Consider the following 26,015-nt stretch of genomic DNA (forward strand, 5'->3'; position numbering starts at 1 on the left):
ACTTTGAAAACTATGAATTGTGAGTTTGTTACTTTTGTGCACATCATATATGCTCATGTGTCCTAGTATGCTTATTCAATGACTCAACTCTTACTCAGAAATCATGCAAGACACACACCGCAAGAGTTATAATATGCACTCACTCACACAACCCTTATTACAATTAATTTATACACAATAAAAACTCTGGGATGTGCTTTGGTGCTTTTGAGTCAGTGTCCTTCTGATCTTTTCTATTTGATGTCTACTAGGTCCGATCTTTCCTTCTGATTTGGTACCTCTGTGTATCCGACACTTTGTACCTATACTAGATAAGATTTGTAAGGATGGAAAATACTAGAAACAACAAATAGGTTAATATCATCAAAACATATAAACCAAGATAGTATAGCTGACAGGGCTAACAAAGAGATATGTCTACTATATTAGAATCCTTGAAGATCTAATGCATAAACTAAAAGTCTATATTGACTATGCATATCATGGTAAATAATTCATTATATTAGCTATAGCTAAAAGAGATGAAATAGCATAACCTTAGTTGAATAGTTAAAGAAAGGTTATAAATACTTAAGGTTAAAATTAGCACGACATATATTGCTATTTGTACATACTTGAGATTTAGAAGATTAAATTAAAAAGAAACCTAGTTGATTGATTTGAACACTAGAAGAAGCTCCAAAATGAAGAATCTAAAACTTATAGCACATGGATGACAACATATGGCTAATTCAAGAAGAAAAGTTCAACTAAGAAGTCTTCTGAAATTATTATTAAAAGCCTTCACTCCATGATTATAACAAAAGCTGCTACTTTGGAAAATCTTAAAGAAGAGTTTATAAGCTTATTGATGACTATTATATTGAAACAAATAAATACAAGAATGGCATTGTTGACTACAATCAAGAAAGCTTGGATTGTACAAGGCTTAAATTAGAAAGTATTGAGATTTGGAAAGCCATATAAATTTTTGGGTGTTCAAATGCAAAAGAATAATCTGAAACAAAACACTAAGCTGGGTTGAAATGTTTGACATTACTATTTTGTTGTGCTTAACTCTTTTATTTGTTTCTCCTAACCATCTTAGTTCACATGCTGATGTTGAATTATATTATATTTCTTTTGCATGCTGAATGATGGATGACCATGTTATAATTGAAATACATGTTGGCTTATGGACCTTGTTATTGCAATCTAAATGTGAAAATTTTTTTGGGCCCTTAATACTTTTGCATAGTATTTCTTTCGGTCTATCCTTTTGTTGATATAAAAAGGGGCAAAAAATTTAGCAAACTAAGCATGAGCATAGCATAATAAATTTAAAAGCATGATTGCTAATGATAACTGAGAATGATGATAGCTTCACATGATATTTACACTTATACTATACATGGATACATAGTTTGTCCTTCGAGAATGAAATTATGAATTTATTGAATATGAAATACATTTCATTTAAAGGGAGTTAGACTTGTTAAGTAATGATATCATGATTACTAGAAATTATTGAAAATTCTGATATACAATCTTTTGTATTTTCTCATGCTACTTTGAGACATATTGTCTATCTTTTTATGTATGATGAATGCAAAGTTCTGCTTTATATCTTCACTGAATCTATACTTTTGCTTATGGTTGCTCAGTGGCTTAGTATTTATATGTTTTTCTTGTTACTTTTCTCTTTTTGATTGATGTCAAAAGGGGGAGAATGTTTGAGCAAAAATGAGAGCTAAATTAATGAGAACAAAATTGTGGAGATGTAATGCAAAGATATAAAAGCTTAAGCAATGTAGAATATGAGATATTGCCAATAATGGTATGATGATATAGTGTAGAATATGAGATATTGCTAATAATGGTATGATGATATGATGATATGAACTATGAATACTCGATTGTTATATAAATTAACTTACATGGAATCAAAAAATTGAATATGGAATTATTTGATCATATGAATGATTTTTTTTTCAAAGCATTATTAAAAATGTGCTTATTGTAAGGGAGAGCCTTATCAAGGTTAACTCTCTTTTGCTCCTCATTTGTCATCATAAAAAAGGGGGAGATTGTTGGCCTAACAAGGCTTACAAATCTTATTTTGATGATAACAAATCAAGGGAATTTAACATGTTTTGGTTAAAGTGACGATGTTCAGAAATCAAACATTAGAGGCAAGAATCAAGAGTGCATTGATAGCCTACATTCCAAAAAAATGATCAAAAGAAAGCTCAACAGATCAAGTTTGTCAAAACTTATGAAAGCTTAAAGACTTCTAAAGCTCAAAGTCAAGATGGACTCAAATTAAGATATACATGAAGACTTCACACTTAGAGAGTTTTAAGTCTTAAGGAAAGCCTTATGTAAGTACTTCAACTTAAAACCAATACGGATGCTTTGAAGCACTTTTAGGAATTATTACGGACTTAGAAACCTATTTTTAAAACCTTGGGAAACATATTTTTTGAATTTCAAATCAAAAATTCCAATATTAAAAGCCAAAAGAGTTTTCGGAAACAAAATCTTAAAAATAGTTAAAATGCATGCTCCAGCGACTGACTAGGTTTCATTAGGCGACTGACAAATTATATGGTTTTTAAGAAAGGCATATAGAACTATGACAAACACCTCACAAAGCTTTCTTAGGCGACTAATAGTAGTCAAGCGACTGACAGAGCATTGACTTCTAAAATATGTTGATGTTGACCTTATAGGTCATGCCCGGTTTGGATCATGACAAATACTGTGTTATTTAATATTTGATGTGTTTGTGTGCAAAATCAATCATAGGTTTCATTTTGGTGTGCATGGACTTAAAGAATACAAAGACCCATAATTTTTATTCATTGTAATTTAACTAAGTTGTTATTCAGGTATGTAATAATTAAAGTTCAATGGTCTGTAATAATCAATGCATTATATGCATGATAGGGTAGATAAGTTCAAAAGACTTAGATTGACCATAGGACCTCCAAGAAACATGAAAAATATTTAATTTAAAATGCTAAACTTACAAAAGGCTTCTAAAATGGTTTTGCAGTTAAAAGAAGGCAAAAACAAATTTTTACACAGGGATCGGTCAATTGGCTAGTCGACCAAACAGTAAAGATGAGCAATCTTCTTGATCAATTATTCTTATCTTAAAACTTGATCAACATGAAAGTTATGGAATTTTATCTTATCTTTCGGTTGATACTAATAACATCCAAATTGGAGTTATATAGAAAACATTATGGCCAAAACACTTAAAGGTGTCCGTAACAAAAAAACTCCCTTCATGTTTTATATGTCTCATTGATGGACATTTTTTCTTAATCCAAAACTTATTAGCATAAAATGTATTCAACATGAAAGTTGTGAGCTTTTCCCTTATCTTTCTATTGATATCAAGAACGTCTAATGTGGAATTGTATAGAAAAAGTTATGGCCAAAACACGGAATAGTGTTCGTACAGAAAACTCTAGGCTGGTTGACCAAACCTTCACTATGGTTGACCGAAGCTCGCGGATTTCAAGCCTCAGTCAACCAAACCTTGAGTTCAGTTGACCGACCTTCTCGGGAAAGTGTTCCAATGGCTGAAAAACTATTAGTTTTTAAAATAAAAATATATTTTAAGGTCACAACGACTATATAACGGTCATAAGGAGGTTTTTGCCTATAAATACAACCCCAAAACACTTGAAAAATGTTGGAGAATCATATAAAATTATTTCTTATCATTCTTTGATTCTCTCCCCGTTTTTACACCCCATTCATGTTTTAAATTTCTATTCCTCCTACTCCTTGAAAGAAAACTAGAGGATAGCTCAAAAATTGTTTTTAAATTTACTAAGGGTAAACGAAATTTTGAAAAACTCCTTGAGATCCAAAGAAACTCTCTTAGCAAAGAGGGTCTTGGTTTTAATGGTGTTGAAAATATTAGACGACCTAATCTTTACTTGAGACATTTCACACGTGAATCAAAATCTTAAATCCCACTTAAAGATCCAAGGTGTCGAATGAAATATTTTAAATGCAAGCAAATCGGTCATATTCAATTTGATTGTCCACTTAAGAATAAACATGTGAGAACCAAAAAGGTGTGGATAGTTAAAGGTGATTTAGGCACTAACCCCTGTGGACCCAACAGAATTTGGGGACCAGCATCAATTATTTAAACTTTCTTGCAAGTGCGTTTGAGATTGTCCTCTTCAAAGGACAAGTGGTACCTAGATAGCGGGTGCTCATGGCACATGACTGGCGACAAAGCCAAATTTGCATCCATCACTCTCAATGATGGAGGATACATGACATTCGGCGACAATGCTAAAAGGTGCATCATCGGCGTAGGTAAGGTTGGTAAGGAACCTTCTCTTGTCATTGATGATGTTTTACTAGTTGATGGCTTAAAGCATAATTTGTTGAGCATTAGTCAATTATGTGATAAAAGCTATAGGGTATCATTTGAAAATGATAAATGCATAGTTGAAAGTAAATCAAATAATAAAATTCTTTTCACTGCAGATCGCCATGATGGTGTATAGACTACTACTTTTGATAATCTAGCTTCACAACAAGTAACTTGTTTTTCTGCAATAAATGAAGTTAGTTGGTTATGGCATAGATGCTTAGGACATTTTAGAATGGACTTGTTATCAAAATTAGTAAAAAAGGACTTAGTGAAAATCTTGCCTAAAACACTATTTGTAAAAGATAAAATCTGTGATGCATGTCAAATGGGTAAGCAAACAAAATCAAACTTTAAGAAAAAGAAATTTATATCTACCACTAGACCACTTGAAATGTTTCACTTAGATTTATTTGGTCTTAATTCAGTGCAAACTCTAGGTAGAAAATCATATGTCTTTGTTATTTTTTATGATTATTCTAAGTTCACATAGGTACTGTTTCTCTCACATAAAAATGAATCATGTGAACAGTTTACTAAGCTATGCAAGAGAATTCAAAATTAAAAAGGCTATAAGATAACTCACATAAGAAGTGATAAAGGCACTAAATTCAAAAACGATGGCATAGAAAATTATTATGACCTGAAGGGGATATCACACAAATTTTCTGCACCTAGAACTCCTCAACAAAATGGTGTGGTAGAAAGAAAGAATAGGTCATTACAAGAAATGGGTAGGACAATGCTAAATAAACATAATCTACCTAAAAATTTCTGGGCTGAAGCAATTGGTATTGCATGTTATGTAATGAATAGGGTTCTAATCAAGCCATCTCTCAATAGAACACCCTATGAAATTTGGAATGGCCATAGACCTAATATTTCCTATTTTCATGTGTTTGGTTGTAAATGCTTTGTGCTTAGGAATAATAAGCATCTAGGAAAATTTTATTCTAAATCTAATGAAGGCATTTTTCTAGGTTATTCTCTTAATAGTAAAGCATATAGATTATTTAATAAGAGAACTTTAACTTTTATTGAATCTATTCATATTGTATTTGATGAATCTAATTCATTTTCTAAGAAAGATGATGAAGATGATATTGATGTTAGAAAATGTTTAGACAAGCTATCTCTTGAAAACAATGTGAATTTCATTCATAAATAAATGATAAATCATTTGAAGATAATAAAAATGAGAGTGAGGTCCAATAACTGCCTAAGGAATGGAAATTCATTAGGAACCACCTTTTAGATCAAATCATAGGTGAACCTTCACGTGATGTAGCAACCCGGTCCTCTTTAAGAAACCTAGTTAGCCATTTTGCTTTCTTATCCCAAGAAGAACCCAAAAATATTAAAGAAGTCATAGAAGATTAGTCTTGGGTGATGTCTATGCAAGAAAAGCTTAATCAATTTGAAAGAAGCAAAGTATGGACCCTAGTTCCTAGGCCTAATGATCATACAATTATTGGAACAAAATGGGTATATAGAAATAAGAAAGATGAAAATGGGGTAGTAACTAGGAACAAGGCTAGACTAGTTGCGCAAAGTTATAACAAGAAAAAAGGATAGATTTTAATGAAACCTATGCTCCTATAGCTAGAATGGAAGTCATGCGTATGTTGCTTGCTTGTGCCACTTTTAAGAACTTTAAGTAGTATCAAATGAATGTTAAAGGCGCATTTCTTAATGGCTACATTAATGAAGAAGTGTATGTAGAACAACCACCCGGTTTTGAAAATCATAAATATCCTGATCATGTATACCGGTTGTCCAAAGCGTTGTACGAATTGAAACAAGCTCATAGAGCTTGGTACGAGAGGCTTAGTGGTTTTCTATTAGAAAATGGGTTTACCCGTGGTAAAATTGATACTACACTTTTCATCAAATGTAAAAAAGATGATATGCTCCTTGTGCAAATTTATATAGATGATATTATTTTGGAGCAACTAATGATGATTTGTGTAATGAGTTTTCCAAATGCATGCAAAGTGAATTTGAAATGAGCATGATGGGTGAACTTAGTTTCTTCGTAGGGCTGCAAATTAAACAAGCTAAATATAGGACATTTATATGCCAATCTAAATACATTAAGGACTTGCTCAAGAAATTCAATATGGAAGACGGTAAAATTCTTAGCACTCCTATGAGTTCTTCCTCTAAATTAGATAAAGATAAGCAAGGGATTCTTGTTGATGTAAAATTATATCGTGGCATGATTGGGAGTCTTCTATATCTTACAGCTAGTAGGCCTGATATTATGTTTAGTGTGCGCATGTGTGCTAGGTTTCAGGCCGCTCCTAAGAAGTCTTATCTATTAGCAGTTAAACGAATCCTTAGGTATCTAGTTGAAACTGTTGAGTTAGGATTATGGTATCCTAAGCATACTACATTTGAGATTATTAGTTATATTGATGCTGACTTTGTCGATAGTAAGGTTGATAGGAAGAGTACTAGCGGCACTTGTCATTATTTAGGACAATCTCTAGTTTCTTGGTTTTCCAAGAAATAGAACTCAGTTGCCTTATCCACAGTCGAAGCAAAATATATTGTGGCCGAAAGTTGTTGCACTCAAACGCTTTATATAAAGCAACAACTCATGAATTTTGGATTGCACTACGATACTATTCCAATTAAATGTGATAATACTAGTGCAATTAATATTTCTAGAAATCCTATCTCACATTAACAAACCAAACATATTGAGATTAGACATCATTTTCTTCGTGATCATATGCAGAAAAGGGATGTGGCATTTGACTTTGTGTGCCCAAATGAGCAATGAGTTGATATTTTCACTAAACCACTTCTAGAAGACAGATTCATACAAATTAGACGTGAGTTAGGTCTAATGCATAGTAGAGATGTCTCCTAGATAGTTGATAGATTGCAGAAACTTAGGGGGAGCTTTCTAACAACTTTAAGTCTAACAGTAGGTCTCACTTTAAATCTATCATTGGTTTAGACTTTAAGAATTTGGTTGTGTTTTGATATGCATGATTTTCATATCTCTTGCATGTTTGATATATATATATTTATGTTTTTTGTTTTGATCATACTGAACTGCTTGAGGTAGTAGTTGTGGATAAATTGTTAATTTAGAACTCAAACGGATCATTTTTATATAGGTATTTTTGGGAAAATGCTCTATTTTCAAATAGCATGCTGCCAAAATTTTCAAATATTTCTCAGCTATATCTTGTATTTAACTGATTTATACTTAAACCCTACCTATGTACTTTACTATTTATCATAGTCCTTTTTGTTGTTGCCAAAAGGGGGAGAAGAGGCAAAATTGGGTATTTTGTAACATGTTTGTGAACTTTAAATCCTTAAACTTCCCATTATGCATATTGTTAGGGGGAGCCTTTCAAGGTTGTACCTACTTTTGCATGTTATATTTGTCATCATAAAAAAGGGGGAGAATGTTGACCTTATAGGTTATTCCCGGTTTTGATCATAACAAATAATGTGTTATTTAATGTTTGATGAGTTTGTATACAGAATCAATTAAAGGATTCATTTTGGTGCACATGGACTTAAAGAAGACAAAGACCTAGAATTTTTATTCATTGTAATTTAATTAAGTAGTTATTCGCGTCTATAATAATTAAAACTCAATAGTCTGTAATAATCAATGCATTACATGCATGATAGGATAGATAAGTTCAAAGGACTTAGACTGACCTTAGAACCCTCATGTTTGCATAAAAATGTGTCTTATTATTTTAAAATTAATCATTATATGTATAGGGACGACATTATAAAGAGAATAGAACCGAAATGCTCTAAAAGGGCATGTTTAGTCGACCAAATTTTAATGCATAGGGACCTTTGGTTGATCGAACCTCCACCAGTCAACATTTTGACCCTTCAGTTAATCGATCAGAAATATAAAGCAATGGCATGGTCAACCGAATCCCCATGTGGGAAACCTCAACACTTTGATCGACCAACCAAACCAGTTCATTCTCATGCTGGTCGACCGAAGTTCGTAAAGTTCGATCAACCAAACCCAATACAGTTGACCAAATCGTGGAGGTTCAAAATCACCTTATAAATGGTCAACCGAACACGCAGTTCAAATTCTCCCTGGTCGACCGAATTGAGCTCCACGGTCGATCGTACCATCAAGATGGTTAACCAACCCTCTCAGGTTGCTCGAAATTTACCGAGGTTAAAATACTGTTAAATATTATTAACCTCACTTAAACTTTTGCAAAAATGACATATAGGTCCCAAACGGTCAAAAATTCAGGGGTGTCTATATATACCCCCTTATTTGCAAAGATTAGCAACTTGATTAACAATTATAATTAGCGAATACTCTCTAAATTTCAAAAAGTCAATTTCTCATTTTCAAGCTTCATACTACCAATCTTACTTCCATATTGCAAATACCTCTTAGTAATAGTATTCTTGGGTTTATCTCACCAAGCTTAAACTCTTACTTGCCCATTTTGATTGAGATTTAATTTTTGTAGAGAGTAAGTTTTATGTTTTTCTAGGGGCCTTCGTAAATAAGTCTTTTGTAGGAAAACATCCTTAAGCTTCTCAGTTTTGCATACTCATTGCAATACTCAAGAGTTCATATTGCCTTTTTTTTTTTTTGTGAAATACTATTTTAGAAACTGATTTCAAATATCTTGTGTGGTTTATTTTGAGAAAAATATTTGTTAAAAGTATTTGAAGTGTGCTTGAAGATAAATACTATTTTACAAACCAATTTCAAATATCTCTTGTGATTTATTTTTAGAAAATTATTTGTTAAGGATATTTGAAGTATGCTTGAGATCTTTTTTGTTGCATTGTGATTGATACTATTATTTTGACACAAAGATCTTTTCACATACACTCTCACGAATTGATTGTCATATTTGTATTAATCTTTGAGAGTAGACATTAAAACTATAATGAGCTTATCATATGTTGTCATTCGGTAGTGTGTTGATTATATTGGTACAAATCTTCTTGATTAAAAAGCATAATATTTGTATGCATCTTGTTTTGAATATTGGTTGTATTTTAGGCGTGGCCTGAGGGGGCAATAATCCAGCTTGGAAGGATTATTTGTAAAGGTTGAGGTCAGCCCTGTGCTAATTGACCTGGTTGTATTTAGGTGCCGCTCCACCCGTTAAGTGAGCTCAGAGTGTAATCCTTATACTTGTGAGCCAAGGCGGGGACATAGGCGGTTTTCCGAACCTTGATAACATTTCTAGTGCCATTTTACTGCTTTATCGTGCATGCTTAGTTAAATCACTAGTGCAGTTTAATTTTCGTTAAATAGTTGTATTGATTTATCTTACACGCACTAGTTTGACTTTAGGCTTGTGTAATACTATTGTTAGTGAATTGACCTAAGTGATTAAATTTTAAAATACCAATTCACCCCCCTCCCTCTTGGGATTATAGTAAAGCTAACAATTAGCATCAGAGCCTAGTAGCTTAGAATTAATAGTTATTTTGCAAAAGATCTAGATGGCTTATAGCACTGTAACCTCGTTCCCCGAGGGACCCTCTTCCGCATGCCCTCCGATTTTTAGTGGTGTCAATTACGCCTTCTGAAAACAGAGGATGCGCATCTATCTTCAGAACATTGACTGGAAGGTATGGAAAGTCGTCTCTAAGGGAAATTATGTTCCTATGAAAACTAAAGGTACAACTAGAGTTCCTAAGACTGAAGAGAAATATAATGATGATGATATGAAAGTTGTTAGCTTGAATGTCACTATCATGAATAATCTGTATTGTGGTCTTGATGTTAATGAATTTAATCAAGTTATGGCATGTTCTTCTGCTAAAGAAATCTGGGTAAGTTAGAGGTCACATATGAGCGTACTAGAGATGTGAAAGATAGTAGGATTGATATGTTGACTAGTGAGTATGAAACATTTAGGATGAACACTAGTGAGTCCATTCAAAGCATGTACACTAAAGTCACACACATCATAAATTCACTACATGCATTAGAAAAGACCTATCCTACATATGAGATGATTAGGAAAGTCCTTAGAGGCTTACCTCTTGTTTGGGAAGTTAATGCTACAACCATATCTGAAGGTAAAGACCTTAAGTCCATGTCACTAGACGAACTAATAGGTTCACTTATCACCTATGAATTAGCAATTAATGAGAGACTTAATGGGCATAATAGGATGAAAAAGGTGACTGCATTGAAAATGTCTACTAATTCATCTAGTGAGTGCAGCGAACCTGATTCTGGAGATGATATGGTCATGCTAACTAGGAAATTCACCAAGTTCTTCAGGAAAAACAATAGGCCATATAGAAAGTCTAGGGATTTTGTATCTAAGAAAGGAGTCTAGTAGAAGAAAATAAAAATCGAATGCTCCCACGTGCTACAATTACAACAAGGTTGGACAAATCAAACCTGACTATCCTTTATTGAAGAAGGAGTTTAGGAAAAAGAAGAAAGTCATGAAAGCAGGCACTTCATGGGATAAACTAAGTAGCAGTGACTCGGATTTAAACCACAGTGATTCAGAGGTTGTTAACCTATGCTTGATGGCACATGGTGATGAGATATTGTCTTCTTGTTCTTTATCTTCATATTATTCTTCTGATGATGATTGTGATTCTGAGAGCATGCCTACTTTCAGAGAATTGCAATTCGAATATATCTGTGTGTCTAAATTGTTGAATAAAATGACCAAGGAGAATGATGTTTCGAAACAGAAATGCGAAAATTGGTCAAAATTATTTGAAATGGCAAAAAATTTTCATGCTTCGATTCTTAAAGAAAATGATTTAAAAATTGTTGAGCTTGGGAATACTCCATTCCTATCAGCTGAGTTTTTAACATGACAAGCGACTAACACCTTTTGGTCAGGCGACTAACATTCGTAAATTTTCAACTAAAGCAGCGTTGAAAAGTCTTCAAAAATGTTTGCTTGGGCTCCAAACTTTGTAAATACTTGGGAAATACTCCAAGTAATCTTGGGCAACAAGGAATTATGTTTAGAACTCTATAAATACATGGAATATCAAAGGATTTTTAAAACAACAACTACAAGTAATCAAGCAATAAAAGTCTCTAATTCTCAAAGCTTTCTTGTTTTCTCACTCTTGCTGAAGTTATATTGAATTCTTGGTGATACAACCACTCGGGTCTTGTGTTCTTACCGAGCTTCTTTCAATCTAAAGAAGAACCCGGTGATTTATTTCTTGAGCTTCAAATTCATTCTTTATTGATATTTAATTTGAAGTATGTTAGCACTCTAACTTGCACTAACCAGCTCTATTGTAAGAGTGTCTTTGTACACAAGAATTTGTTCTTGTTTATTGTTGTTTTTTGATGATTCAAGTTGTTGAATCGTTATACCGAGCGTGGAGTATTGTTTAGAGTGGAAGGCTTTATCCTATTGAAGGAGTGTTGTAAAGGTTTGCTTCGCCCGTAAAAGAGTGGTATAGTGGAATCTTTAAGTGTGTTGCCTAAGGCAAGGACATAGGCGGGTATAGCCCAACCTTGTAAAAACTCGGTGTCATTTATTCCCTACTCTCTTTAAATTTCAGCACTTATGAAACTGCGTGGTTATGTACTTAATTTTCTAAATATTAATTTGTCTTTGGGAATTGTGGAAACCATAAGGGAGTACATTGATTGATCAATATATTGCGGAAGCTAAAATGGAGTACATTGATTGATTAATACCAAAACTCATTAATATGTTAGTTGGTTACATACTTAAATTTAAGATACTCAATTGATACCAATATTTGAACTGTGGAAGTTTGATTGGATTTTCTATTTTATTTCATATTACAATATTAGGCTTACTTCATTGATTGGGTTGAGTGATTGTGAAGTGGATTGTTGAGATTAAAAATTAACTCAAATTGAAAAAGGGGTTAGTACTTAACTAAAAGAACTTGTATAACAAGAATTTAAAAAAAAGTTTTAAAAACTCAATTCACCCCCCTCTTGGGAGAACACCTTAGCTTTTCACAAACTCACGTTAAGTATGTTGGCCTAAAAGGGTTTAATCTCGTTTCAATGATAAAAATCAAGGTTAGTACGATTTGTTAAAGAGAAGATTAAAGTACTAAATATCTATATTTTCTTCGTGGTGAAAAAAAATATCGAAAGGCTTAATCTCATTTTGATGATAAAAATCAAGGTTACTTCGTATGATTTGTTATAGAATATCAAAGTACTAAATATCTATATTTTCTAAGCGGTAAAAAAATATAGATATTTAGTTCTTTGATATTCTATAACAAATCATACGAAGTAATATATAGATATTTAGTACAATTTGTTAAAGAGAAGATCAAAGATAGACAAACTCGCTTTGAGTATGTTGGCCTAAAAAGGCCGCTTAATCTCATTTCCATGATAACAAATTAAGGTTACTTAACATGTTCATTTAAGTTTGAGCTTCAGGGCTTAAGTGATCTTATGGTTTCAAGTGGATGTGTTTGAAGAGTTTGAATGAAAAACCACACTTAAGGCTATGAGACATGATAAACATGAAGGTTCAAGTCATGTGAGACATGACGATTCATTGAAGCAATGCATAATGATTAGAAGAAATCTTGGAAGCTTCACAACAAGTAGACTTAAGAACATAGATAGGAAAATCGTATAAAAGTCTCATGTAAGTACTTCAAATTCCAATATTAATTGATTGAAGCTCCTAGGATATGTCATTGGACTTAGATACCTGATTTTATACATGGAAAATATTTTCTTAAAGTCCAAATTAAGTTTTCCAATATATGAATTGAAGTTTGGAACCAAAATATTGAAAAACAAGTGTTGTTGAAAGGACAGGCGACTGTAGTGCTATTGACTTTGAAAATATGCAAATAGAATAGGCACAGGCGATTGACCTATCAAACACAATTGACTAACCCCATTCTAACTTTCAAAATGCGCTAATTTTGAAAGAGCACGAGCGACTGACCCTCGAGTCCATTCGACTGATGTGTATGTTTAAACGTTTAACAACACCAATCTTATTTCCAAAACTTGTGTGATTGGTTTCCAAATTGAGAGAAAAATTGAGGGAAAATTTTTGAAACCCCAAAGATCTTTATTTATTTATAAACTCTCTTGGCGGATGGGTAATACTCGAAATAGCTATTTATGATACTATACAATTTGTGCAGAAATGATAGAATCGAATTGGACTAAATAGGAGCCCACCGATACAAATGAAAGAAGATAGACAATAAATCAAACAAATAGGAGGAAACACTTTTTGATATCAGAATCGGTATTTATAATGAATTCAAGGGTTCTAGGTATTTACCATGCCCTTTTGGGACCTGAGAATCTTGTAAAAACTTTTCCATTCTTCGGTTATGTATGGAAAGATAGAAATAAAATGACCATAATTTTGGGTATTCACTTAATCTTGTTAGGGATATGCACCTTTCTTCTAGTATTCAAAGCCCCCATCTTTGTCTCAATAGAGTCTTTCAGTGGCATGTTTCCCTCCTCTTTCCCATTACTTGAACAAGCAAAAAGGGGATATGGCAAAATTGGTAGACGTTACGAACTTAATTGGATTGAGCCTTGATATGGAAACCTACTAAATGAGAACTTTCAAATTCAGGGAAACCCCAGAATTAATAATGGAATTCCACAATGGAATCTGATAAGTTAAATTTCGAGTAAGTGTTTACCTAATCTTCTTTTGTTGAAGAAATGATTCATCGAAATAATGAGTCACCATTGATATCGACACATCTGACATCGCCAAATGTTCAAGAATTCCTCTATTCAATCCTTTTCCTTTTGCACTATTTAAGCATCATATTCTGGCACATTAGGGTAACGAATGCACAATAAGAAGTTGAACGACACACACATATTGTTGAGAAACTCTCTGGTTATACTACTATTGTCTTATTGCTAAATACTCACAGAAAACTGATTTGATCTTTTAGAATCTCACACTTTTGAATTAGTCCTGGTAATATACTTTCGAGCTTCAACTTTCATATTATTTATTTGAAATATTTTTTATTCTAACGTGTACAAATATGCTCAGTAATTGTTGCTTTGGTTGTATTATTTTGACAATTCATGTATTGTGAATCATTGCCTAGCGAGAGAATTGTTCTTATTAAAGAGGCAAACTCCACCTTGAGTGGAGAAAGGTTTTACTTCACCTGATAATGAAGTTGAGAAAAAAAATCCTCACATCGGGTTGCTTGGGGCAATGACGTAGGCTACGGTCGAACCTTGTAAAAATACAATGTTTAGCTTCTCTACTCTTTTAAATTCCTACGAGATACAATATGCATGCTTGACTATATTTTCATTATAGACTTGCTAAATATTAAAACTTGCTACACATCTAATCTTGTTGAATATCGTAATGTGCTGAAAATCTAAACTTGCTAAATATCAGATATTGTTGAATGCTGATTAATTGTGATTGAACATATATTAGTTGTATGGTTGAGTTGTTAAATTAAAATTTCAGATGAACACATACTTATGAATTTTTAAGAGATTACGCAGAGTTAAAGCTTGTGCAAACTAACTTTCAGATTAAAGCTTAACGTGCTAAACTAAAACAAGTGATTTTATAGAAATCTATTTTGAAATAAAATATTATCCGTTACTATAAATCTAAACCTAATATCGATTATATCATTAAGGCATAAGTCGAATCACTGAATTTATTTCCCTTGAATACATTGTTGTAAACCTTATTGATTCCAACAAAAAATCATATTCTGAATAAGGGTTCAACTAAATGTATTAATTCTTTATTTCATATTGTAAATTCAGATTTTGCATTGATTTTTTCATTCATATCTAGACTCCTTATTTGTATAGTTAGTAATTGAATAAAAATAGTATTTATGAAATTGTTAGAAGTTAAAGTAAAGAAGTGTTGAAGTAAACAAAAATTTCACAAATAAATTTTAAATAACCCAATTCACCCTTCCCCCTTCTTGAGAATATATCTTAATTTCACTTAGTATCAGAGCATGTGTTGTAGCAAATCTTAACAAGTAGTAACATAAAAATCCCTATGACACAGTTAGGAGTATCCCCTTTTGGTGAAGGCCAATCTTCACCTTTTAAAAATAACGAATAAGAATATTCTTGCAGACTATGGGCAAGACTATGGATTATAAGGTATGAAAAGTAGTCATACATGGCGACTTGATTCCCACTAAAAATATTTATAATAAAGAAGTTCCTAAAGAAGAAAAAGAATGGAATGATACAAACAAGAAATAAATACAAAATTAATTTCAGTATAATGTATGTACTATATTGTGCTTTAGATGCTAATGAATTCAATAGAATTATTGGGTTATAAATCGGATAAGGAGATTTAGGACAAATTATAGGTCACCTATGAAAGAACCATAGGATGTTAGAAGGAGTAGGATTGACATGCTTGACAGTGAGTATGAGACCTTTAAGATAAACCCACAAGAATCTATCACTAATATATACACTAAATTCACCCATATAATTAATTATCCTAATGCACTAGATAAAAATTATTCCACTTACGAATAAATGCCCAAATAAAATTAAAACAAAAACACTTTTGAGTTATTTAAATTCATAAAACAGTTAAAATTTGCTCAGATTAAAAGTTAATTTTTTAAAAAGGAATTCCATAATTTTTAGTACCAAATATGCTCAAGTTAATATAAATATATATATATTAATTTACTATATATTAAATTTTTTTAGACATAATCAAAATGAGAAATTAATAAATATCCACCATAATATTTTTTAAGTTTCAAATGTTAGTAAATGTTAGAAATAAAAGCGATTACAAGAACAGAGATCGCTTTCTTTCTGGTCTAATAAGTTAAAAAATACGAATTCTAAAACTTAAATTTAAATTAATGTGATTTTAAATAAAATATAATATAAAAATATTACTTTTTTAGAAATTCATAAAAATTTAAATTCAAATTTTAAAATAAGAAAGTACTAGAAGAACTACAGACAAATAAGAATTAATAAGAAAAGAGAAAAAGGTGGACGAGCTCCTGCTGCAATCCATAATACCCTAGCCCCTACCCCTAGATAGCATCCCTGCCAAAACGTTGGAGGTACTCATCAGAGAAAGAACCCATTTAGATTAAAAAGACAATGCGCGAAAAGTACAGATGGGAGAGTTCCGGCAGAAATTGATCATCTACCCCAACCGGCAAACCCCAATCCTTCCACACTACAGTAGTCTACAGCTTCGGGCGTACAAATTATGTAAAGCCAAAAGCCTTTTTGGTCACAAACCCCCCCACTGGGTCAACAAATTTTCAACCGAAAAGGTCCTCTCGACCATCGTAGCATGCCACACCCCCATCCCCACCGTCAGATCAGATCAGATCAGATCCGATCCAATCAGAGATCCCCATCAAATCATCATCTACTCCATCTAGTCAAAGTACATGGTTGAAGTCAGTCCGCTCCATACCTGAACCCCAGAAGCTTTTCTCACCCGCACGTCCCATCACTGCCATCATCACCCTCCCTCCCCCGCAAGTTTCATTTTTCTTTTTCTTTTTCTTTTTCTCCTCTACAGAATCAAAATAAATAAATATATTTAAAAATCAAGCCATTGTCGTCTTTTCCCAATCACGCATCCTGGACCCCATGCTATCTACGTTAGGACCTACATCTCATCTCCTACTCACCCTGGGCTCCAAAATCCCACAGGTGTAACGACGTGTCGACGCAGCTTGCTGCCACGTGCCGGTCATTTGCCACCATGGCATTTGGCTGCCCTATCCTCTCCACGAAGCTGTACAGATACTCCCCATGCTCAACCTCTCTGTTCCACACTCTTATGACGCCCCCGGCGCACATTAGCACGTATCCCCCGTTCATGCACCCCATCACCATCAACCCCCTCCGTGGCCCACCCCCCACCGGAAACCTGCATATCTCCACTAATACGTCCACACGGCGCACCCTAGCCAACCCGCGACCATCCACAGCCACGTACGCCCCGTTGCTAGCATCGACGGAGGGCACGATGAGCCCTCTGGGATACGCCTCATCATCCCTCAGCACAATCCCCTGGTTCGTCAAATCGAAAACTACGATCCCGCGACTTGTGCCCGCAACGGCCGTGTCCCGACTCACGACTCGGACTCGGCCCACGAACTCCGTCAACTCGGTGAGTAGGTGCCAACCCATGACCGCGTCCGGGTCTGTGAGCGAGCCCCCGACGTATATGGGCTCTTCGGAGACGCCGTCCCATACGTGGAAGGCGCGGCCTGGCACGCCGGCGTAGAGACCCACCCACCACCGATTGCAGCCTGCGAAGTCTACCAACGCGCCATCGGCGAAGACGTCGCCAAAGACGGCCCGCCGCGGAGGGGCGACTTCGTTGATGGCGGCGACATGCACATCTCCGTCGAGCGAGGCGAATACGAGGCGCGTGTCGGAGAGGATAATGCCGGAGACGGCGCGTGAAAAAGGGCCGAGGCGGTCGCGGTGGTTGGGGCGGAAGGTGGCGACGTGGAGGCGAGTTTGCAGGAGGAAGAGACGGACGGTGCCGTCGGCGAACCCGGATGCGAGGTGAGTGTCGGAGACAGCAAGGCAGCGGCATATGAGGCCAACGGGATCGTCGACGTCGGAGGTGTCGAAATGGAGGAGAGTGTGCTGGTATCTTCCCGTGCGGAAGTTGCTGGCTGTTCGATGACAGGAAATGTATTCGTCCTGCCACGTGTCGTGCATGAGACGCTGACGGGCCCAGATGCGCCGAGTGAGACGTCGCCATAACCGGTCTGAACGCGAGACTGCTCGCCACGTAGAGCACACCTGTACCAAAAACTGCCACGTGTCTGTTATTTTCGCAATATAAACTGCTGAGAACAGTGAAAGTAAAAAATATTTACAGCCAAAAGAGGTGACAGGTACATTATCGTGATATAATAGCAAAATAATAATGTATGGATTCCAGCACATTTGTTAGTCTTTTTAATACTAAAAAACATAACTATTACATTAATATTTTAAATTTTCCTCATAAATAAAATTATTCAATTTTCCCATTAGTAATAAAATCATTCCGTTTGAAAGACACAATTCATGAGTCATGTGGATTAAGGGCCTCATGTAAAATTAAAAAACTGTCAATAAACCTACAAACTATTTGAAATTAATTTTTCGAATCAAATGATTTCATTATTGAATAGAATAGGTTAATACGAGAGAAGAACAAGGTTCCTATATAATTTCTCCTATCACAATCCTAGTTAACATTTGCTAATGTCAAATAAAATCAAATAAAGTATGGATCCTACCATATATAAAATAATGCCTCATTGCCCTTTTGCTTCTAATTTTTTTTTTAATTTATCTAATTAATACTAGAAAGAAAGATTGGCCTATAGCTTCCAAGTAAACCCCTCTCTCTCTCTCTGCAGAGAAGATTTCTCCAAACTTATTTTGGAACTATGAAACTATACCATAAAGAAACTTCAACTCGTTATTTGAGTTATCAAAATCTAGTCACCCTAATATCCTTCAATTCATGCAAACCATCTCCGTATTTATTTTTTACAATTGGAAATAGAAATTTAGGAATAGTTCTTAAAATATCAAAATAAAAATAGACTCTATTTGGGTTCACTCCATATAAACATTTTGTTGTATCAAATTATTAAAATATAATTATTTAGATCGTCTTGCAGAACTTTTAAATTTCAAGAACGAAATCAAAATGCTCATGCAAATGTTTTGTTCAATATAAAAACCTAATAAATAAGCTAATAATATGACAATCATACCTTTATTTTTTCTTTTCATAAATAAAGATATCGAGAATTATCATATTTTGAACACAAAAACACTAACTCTATGTTTAGAGGGACTTTTAATTTGAATTTGTATCAGATTTTGACGGGATGTAATATAAAATTGTATCGAAATTTATCAAAAATCCATTAAATTCAAATCTAAAGTCTAAAATTCATGCTCTCAAATGTAACATAAATAAAGTGTATGTTATAAAAATATAAATCATTGTAAATAACAAAATTCAAACTTAATCAATGATCTAATAGATTAACACGATCGGAGGGGATATGATTTCAAAATTTCAATTATATCAAATAATTACCGCATATAATAATATTATTATTATCTTTTGAATTATTTCTACTTTCTTATAATAATTAATTGTTATAAACATAATAATAGCATGCAGTAATGCATTATTATAGATAACAATGTTGGCTTTCAAAATTTAGTCCTAAAAAGAAGATTCCTTCCAAAAATTTTTCATTATAGAGCATGGGAAAGGAATTGGCTGGCAACAATTTTATTTTTTTTTAAATAATACTTCAAAATCAAACATATTTAGAACCACTAAAAAAAATGTATTCTCTTTTTGGTAAAATACATTTATTTAAAAAAGTATTTACCAAAGTAGTCTATATTTATTTACTATAAGTACTTTTTTGCATAAGTATTTTTTTTTTAAATACTTATTAAATTGTAAATCAATCACCACATAGTTATAGAAATACTTAATTTGAATGTTTCAAATACTCCGAATGTATACTTTTTAAAATATACATTCATTTTATCAAAAATGAATATTTAATTTATTACACCAAACTATAAAATAAAACAAAGTCATATTTTAGGTAAACAAACAATTAATAAAATTTAGATACTTTTAACTCATTATCCATTAAATAAAATCAAAATGTCTTGTACAATCATTGTAAACTCAAAATTTAATTATCTAAAATTAAGATAATTGTTAATTACTGCTAGCTATTTTTTAACAATATTTAATTTATCCCCCAAGGCAATTAAAATAATTATGATCAATTTCAATCAAAGTATAAATTAAACACAGTTCTTAAAAAGACAAGTTAACACAGTTCACCACATAAAAAATTATGAAAATAAAATTAAAAGCAAAAAACCAAAAGCAAAATTTAATCTGTTTGTTTATATTCTCTAAATTTTTTTAAAAATAAAAATAAAAACTTAATTTAACAATCATTCAATTTATACTTGAATAAATATGATTAATTATTATACTAACTTCAATTTCAAGCAAAGAAAATAAAGTACAAAGCAATTTATGAATACTACAACAAATCTTTTATAAATCACACATAAAATATATTTTAAGTATCAATTCACTAAAACGTGTTACAGCAATAACAATAATAATAAAAACAAACCAAGTCATAAGAATACATGAACTATGTTTTGTCAACCCACAAGATCAAAGGCATTTAGCTAGCTCCACTAGATTAAAAGTTATTAGTTTCTTATTCACTATCTTATTCCAAATTATTTTAAATGTACACTTAACTTTTCTACTATCTCTCACCGTACCTAACTTAGTCATTTTCATTGGTACACTAATTGGCATACATTGCACATGGCTAAACATGGCTAAACCATCTCAACCGCCTCTCCCTTATTTTATCTTTTACTAGATCAATTACGCCTAATTTATTGCCAATCCATTCATTAATTAACTTATCTTTTAATATTACACCATCCATTCATCTCAACATTCTCATCTTTATCCATACAGCATAATTAGTTTAATGAAATATAGTATGAATCTTATCTTTTAATTTTTATAAAAAGTTTAAGAACATTTAAAATTCTATTTTTATACAAAAATGATAATTTATCTAATTTTTTTAATTGCAAAGCAAGTGGAAGGCTAATTAGCTTATTGGGCTAACTAGAGCTAAGCTAAAAGAAGTCATTCTATTCTACATATCAAGTCTAAATCTTTTTATGCACCTTTCAAATTACTTCCTAAGATTTGAACATGAAACAATATTTTGATCTAATATAAAATCTTAAAAATACTCCTAATCTAAGAATTAAAACTTGTCAAAATTTCCCATGATTTAAGAAATAAGTTTGAAAGTGTACTACATGATCTGATAAAAGGAAAAACTAGATACATCTAATTTTAACTAGTGCACAAATCAAACACGTGATTTTCATGAAAATAAGATGAGATGGAGAATGAAGAATGCATGCATGGGGATGGGAGACGAATTGAGAAATAAACAGTTAAACCTCACGACTAGGTCTATAATCTAGATAGGCACATATGCTTTATTGTGTGCAGGGCTACTGAGATTAGCTATAGGTATAGGGATGACAGGAAGACAGATGGAAGCAGGGATGAAGCAGGAGGGAGTAGGCCAGGCCAGGCAGGGTACTATATCCAGTACCCTATTGGCCATAGACTATGCCACAGCCGTAGATGCATACAGTCAAATCTCCAGATAAAGCAACCTCACATCTACAACAAAAGCTGTGTTTTGTGTGAGAGATTAAGAACAGGGCGAGAGAGAGAGTCAAAATGAATGACTTGTCTTGTAGTGTAGACCAGTGTCTGTACTATCAATATAAATATATGTATATTTTTAGTACAAAACCTCATTATGTTATGTTATGTCATGTTATGCATCCTTTCTAGCTGTCAGGAAGACTGACGCATCCCCCTCTGCACTTTCTCCTTTATATATATATATATATATATATATATTTTTGCATTGAATCCAGATTAGGGGATAAGGTACGGCAGGTACTACCCAGATGGCTAAATTATATATTCATGTTTACAAAAAAATAATTCTACAAGGCCTATAATTAAGTTTACTAAAAAACTGAATATTCAATATTGTTTTTTCAACTTATATTTTAATAATAGAATTTATTAAACTACATATTAACATCGATCTGAAGCCCTAACTGGCATGCAATTGCGTATAATAATAATGTAAGATTAACTATTTGGTGGGAGGTGGGAACTGGGAAGTGATGGGAAAGTACTAGTGCCAAGGTGAAGGGAGGGAAGGTGAGAAAACTAGAGGTACCTCGAAAATCCAATCCACAAACAAGACCAAATAAAACTATATATGCATAGAGAGAGAGAGAGAGGAGCATGCAGCTGGAGAAGACTGCACCGGCGAGAGAATCAGATAAGGACAAAGATACTATAGCTGTGGACCATAAACAATGTCGGTCTCTCTCTCTCTCTCTGTCTCCGTCTCTCTCTCCCTCTCGTCAAAACCTCATTTTAAAAAAACATTATTTGGATTACAAGCGTGCTTACCCATCTTTCTCTCTCCTTCTCATTTCCGAGAAAAGAGTGACCAAAGTTCTGTCTCATTAAAAGCAACGAATCTTCCTTCCTCCCTCCCTCCCTCCCAAATTTTGCCTTCCGCACTGCGTTTTCAATTTCTTCTTTTATACACGTACATACATATAAAACTAATAATATATTATAGTTAAAGTATATTATATATAATTTTCACATATTCACTACATGAATTTTATATCAATAAAAAATCAAATTTAAATTTAAATTACATGTATATCATGCCTCGAATGACAAATTAGATCTTAAAAAGTTGCCTACCCGCCAATTAATTGGAAGATGTATACAAAATAATATAGGAGACGAGTATATATATATATATATATATATATGAAGAAATGGTTAGGAAGGAGCACCAGTAGGAACTACCTTTTTTCTTTCAGTGGTAGGTGACAAAGGGGACACCATTTTAAAAGTAAAGAGAGCTTCACATGCTTCCAGCACATGCATGCTGATCAATTTTAACCCCATCCTGAGGTAGCTATACTAGCTGCCATTTCCAATTCAATTATCATGGCCATTGCTCCCACGAGAAACCACCACATGCATCAATATATTAATATATTATTCATCTTCCAATATACATTATATATATTTGTATGTAATATATATTACATGCTGCAGTCCTTGCTAGTTTTGGAGCTATGTGGATTGCATATTATAATATTATAAAATTAACGTTACTAAACATCTTTTTACTGCATACATAAATGTTACAAGTGCTATTAAATTTTTCAACAAGTAATTTTATAAAAAAAAAACAAAAAATAACAGTAACAGTAAGAGCTTATCTCAAATATGAGGTGAGATGAACTGGACATATCCTATAAATTGGGAAGTTTTATTTTTCAAAGTTAGAAATATAACTCTTAGAGAAACTTATTAATTGGTTAAATTTGAATTATGTCTTTATATAATTCAATTTATGTTTCAACAAGAATATTTCTAAATGTGACAGCAATATTATTTGTTTGTACATTCTATGCTAGCCAGCTTACAAAAAAACTGCTTAGACTTGATCAAATATATATGTATATATGTATACTGCATAAACACTACATAGCTAGGGTTAATTTGAAAACACAGTGATTTTGACAATGACACAATTATACTTAATTAAATAGTAACACATCCATTATGTCCTTTCACCAAAATCTCTATAGTATAACATGATCGTGACTAACTAGAAACACATCAACTATATAATATAATATGTACAAATACATAAGAAAAATAATTGAACCAACAATCATTGCTAGAAGCTATACAAATAGATATTTCCATCTCGCGCCCTGTGCGTTCGACCCATTGCGTGACTATCGACTGAGAGTAAAGAAGAAAAGAAGCATATCGGAGCACTGGAAGAAGCATAACATAGCTCGAAGATGCACGCAGCCATGGAACACTACGTAGAGGGGTTGGGTTTATGAGAAATTGACAGCTGAACAAGAAAGAAAACCATACGACCAAGAAAGGGCAAAAGGTAATCTAACTATACGTACGTCTCTGTGTGTGTGTATGTGTGTGCGCGTGTGTGTGTGAATGAGTTTCTAGACTTTAAATTAGTTAAAGATTAAAGATAAAGTTGATGTTCCTAACACAGCCCAAATAAAGCAAGTTCTTATATTAATGTCTCCTCGCACAGTTAATGTGTTTTTTAGCGTTAGAAAGAGGGGGTGTTGTCCCATAGAAGAAGAGACACACAGCACTGCAGATAAAAGTCGAGTCAAAAAGGGAGGAATTTCTAGAGATAGACCTAATTAAAAAGATCATGCCGATAAAGGGAAATCCAGAAAAGGGATTCAAATCCAAAAGGGCACTTTTCCCACAAGACACATAGAGGATAGAGCAGGTGGTCCAGAATTCCAAAGGGGAAAAAACGGATCCAGCAGGAGCTCCCTCCCCCTTCCCCCTTCTTGTTTGATAAAGACCCTTCAACCCAAAGTCCCTTTCACTGGCAGTTAATTTCCCCTCCCCTCCACCCATTTTGATCCTCAACATATGTTGCACATAACATATATATATATATATATATATATATACACAGAGAACACCAACAGTCACCATGTTAATATATATATATATATATATATATATCATCGTTTGAACCATGGAAGAAGTCGCAGAATACCCGTTTATTTATCAGAGAGACATGAGTTCAGATTTAATCTGCCAACGAAACCTAAAGCAATCAAACAAAGAAGAGAAGTACAACCCAGACAGCGAAGCATGTGTATGTGGGTGCGTACGTATAGACGAATCATTGGAAAATTAATTAGTAACAATAAAATAAAGCATATATGTGTGTGTATATATGTAAAGATACATAGAAGGTAGGGTAGGCAGGTAGGTAAGGTAGACCTGAAAGAGGTTGGCGAGGGCGACGGCGGCTGCGAGGCGGCCGGCGGTACCGGCAGCGTCGATGGCAAGGTGGGTAGCAAGGGCTTCTAGGAAAGGCTCCGGCCAGACACCATTGTTACCGGCGAGAAGCGGGCGAGGTGGGGAGGAAGGGCCTTCGATTTCGCGGCCTCTTCTCCTTCTCCTGATCCTTCTACTCCCATCGCCACCACTTTCACGTTGTGACATTAAAGATGGGGACCAAAAAGAACCAAAAAACAAAAAAGAGAAGGTAGAAAAAGACACCCAGATGATGTGATGAGACTTGAGAGGGCCCCAAACGTCTCTGTTGGGTGCCTGTTGAATCTCTCTCTCTCTCTCTCTATTTATATATACTTGTACACCCCAGGTACACTCTCATTTTCTACCCACTTCTTTCTTTTTCCATTACGTTTATATTTATATATATGTTGGGGGGTGGTTTTGGAGTTTTCCCGCCCTACAAGGCTGCAACGACGGCGGAGAAGGTGGGTCCATACGCCTGGTTCAGTACTTTCACAGCTTCAACTGGTAGGGGTGCCACTCATTTCTTTCTTTCTTGGAAACCCTAAAATTCAAATAAAAATTGCTATTTAATTGCATTTATTTAGACAAAAGATATTCAACAAAAAAATAATATCTAGTAAGATTTTAAAACTTTCAAACATCTTTCTTGGGTTTTGAAATTTTTAAAAACTCGTGATGTTTATCAAAAAAATGCAAATCTTTTTTTATATTTTATAAAAATATAATTTTTTTTATAAGAGATTTATATATTTTTTTGACAAATCTCATGAAAGGTTTATAATATTTTTGAAATCTCTTTTTTCTAAATCTCAAAAAAAGTAAATACCTTTTACCATTATTATTATTATTATTTAAGAAAGGCAACTTATCATGTGCATAAATAAACATTATTATGAACTATGAACTAATATTTCGTCAAAATTTTTTCTTACCGCTTCTTCTGTTAGAATTCATATGGATTCCATCGAAATGATTTTAAATTTTTTATTAACTAATTAATAATTAAAATATATATTGAAAAAAGGTCATTCATTAATTGAAAATTTAAACATTAGTTCACATGCTAAGTGAAGCATCATTTTTATGCATCACAAGGCTAAAAG

The 26,015-nt window shown here is 33.4% G+C and overlaps 1 protein-coding gene across 1 annotated transcript; it reads right to left on the reverse strand.

Moving 5' to 3' along the window:
* Positions 1-16,263: 16,263 nt before the first annotated feature.
* LOC131149414 (transcriptional regulator STERILE APETALA) lies at positions 16,264-25,276 on the reverse strand. The gene is made up of 2 exons (XM_058099842.1): positions 24,871-25,276; positions 16,264-18,170 (listed from the first exon to the last, which is right to left on the reverse strand). Exons 1-2 carry the CDS (start codon positions 25,093-25,095, stop codon positions 17,031-17,033), a joined length of 1,365 nt encoding a protein of 454 aa, XP_057955825.1. The 5' UTR covers positions 25,096-25,276; the 3' UTR covers positions 16,264-17,030.
* Between the last annotated feature and the right edge of the window lie 739 nt (positions 25,277-26,015).

The sequence above is a fragment of the Malania oleifera genome, chromosome 2 (genome assembly GCF_029873635.1).
Source record: "Malania oleifera isolate guangnan ecotype guangnan chromosome 2, ASM2987363v1, whole genome shotgun sequence".
In the NCBI taxonomy this organism is placed as follows: Eukaryota; Viridiplantae; Streptophyta; class Magnoliopsida; order Santalales; family Ximeniaceae; genus Malania; species Malania oleifera.

What these genes read in the sequence shown, in the direction of transcription:
- LOC131149414 (XM_058099842.1), bottom strand. Translation starts at nt 25,095, where the DNA reads ATGTCACAACGTGAAAGTGGTGGCGATGGGAGTAGAAGGATCAGGAGA. An exon ending in CCCTCGCCAACCTCTTTCAG is followed by an intron (nt 18,171 to 24,870) that starts GTCTACCTTACC and finishes TTTTTGGTACAG; the next exon opens with GTGTGCTCTACGTGGCGAGC.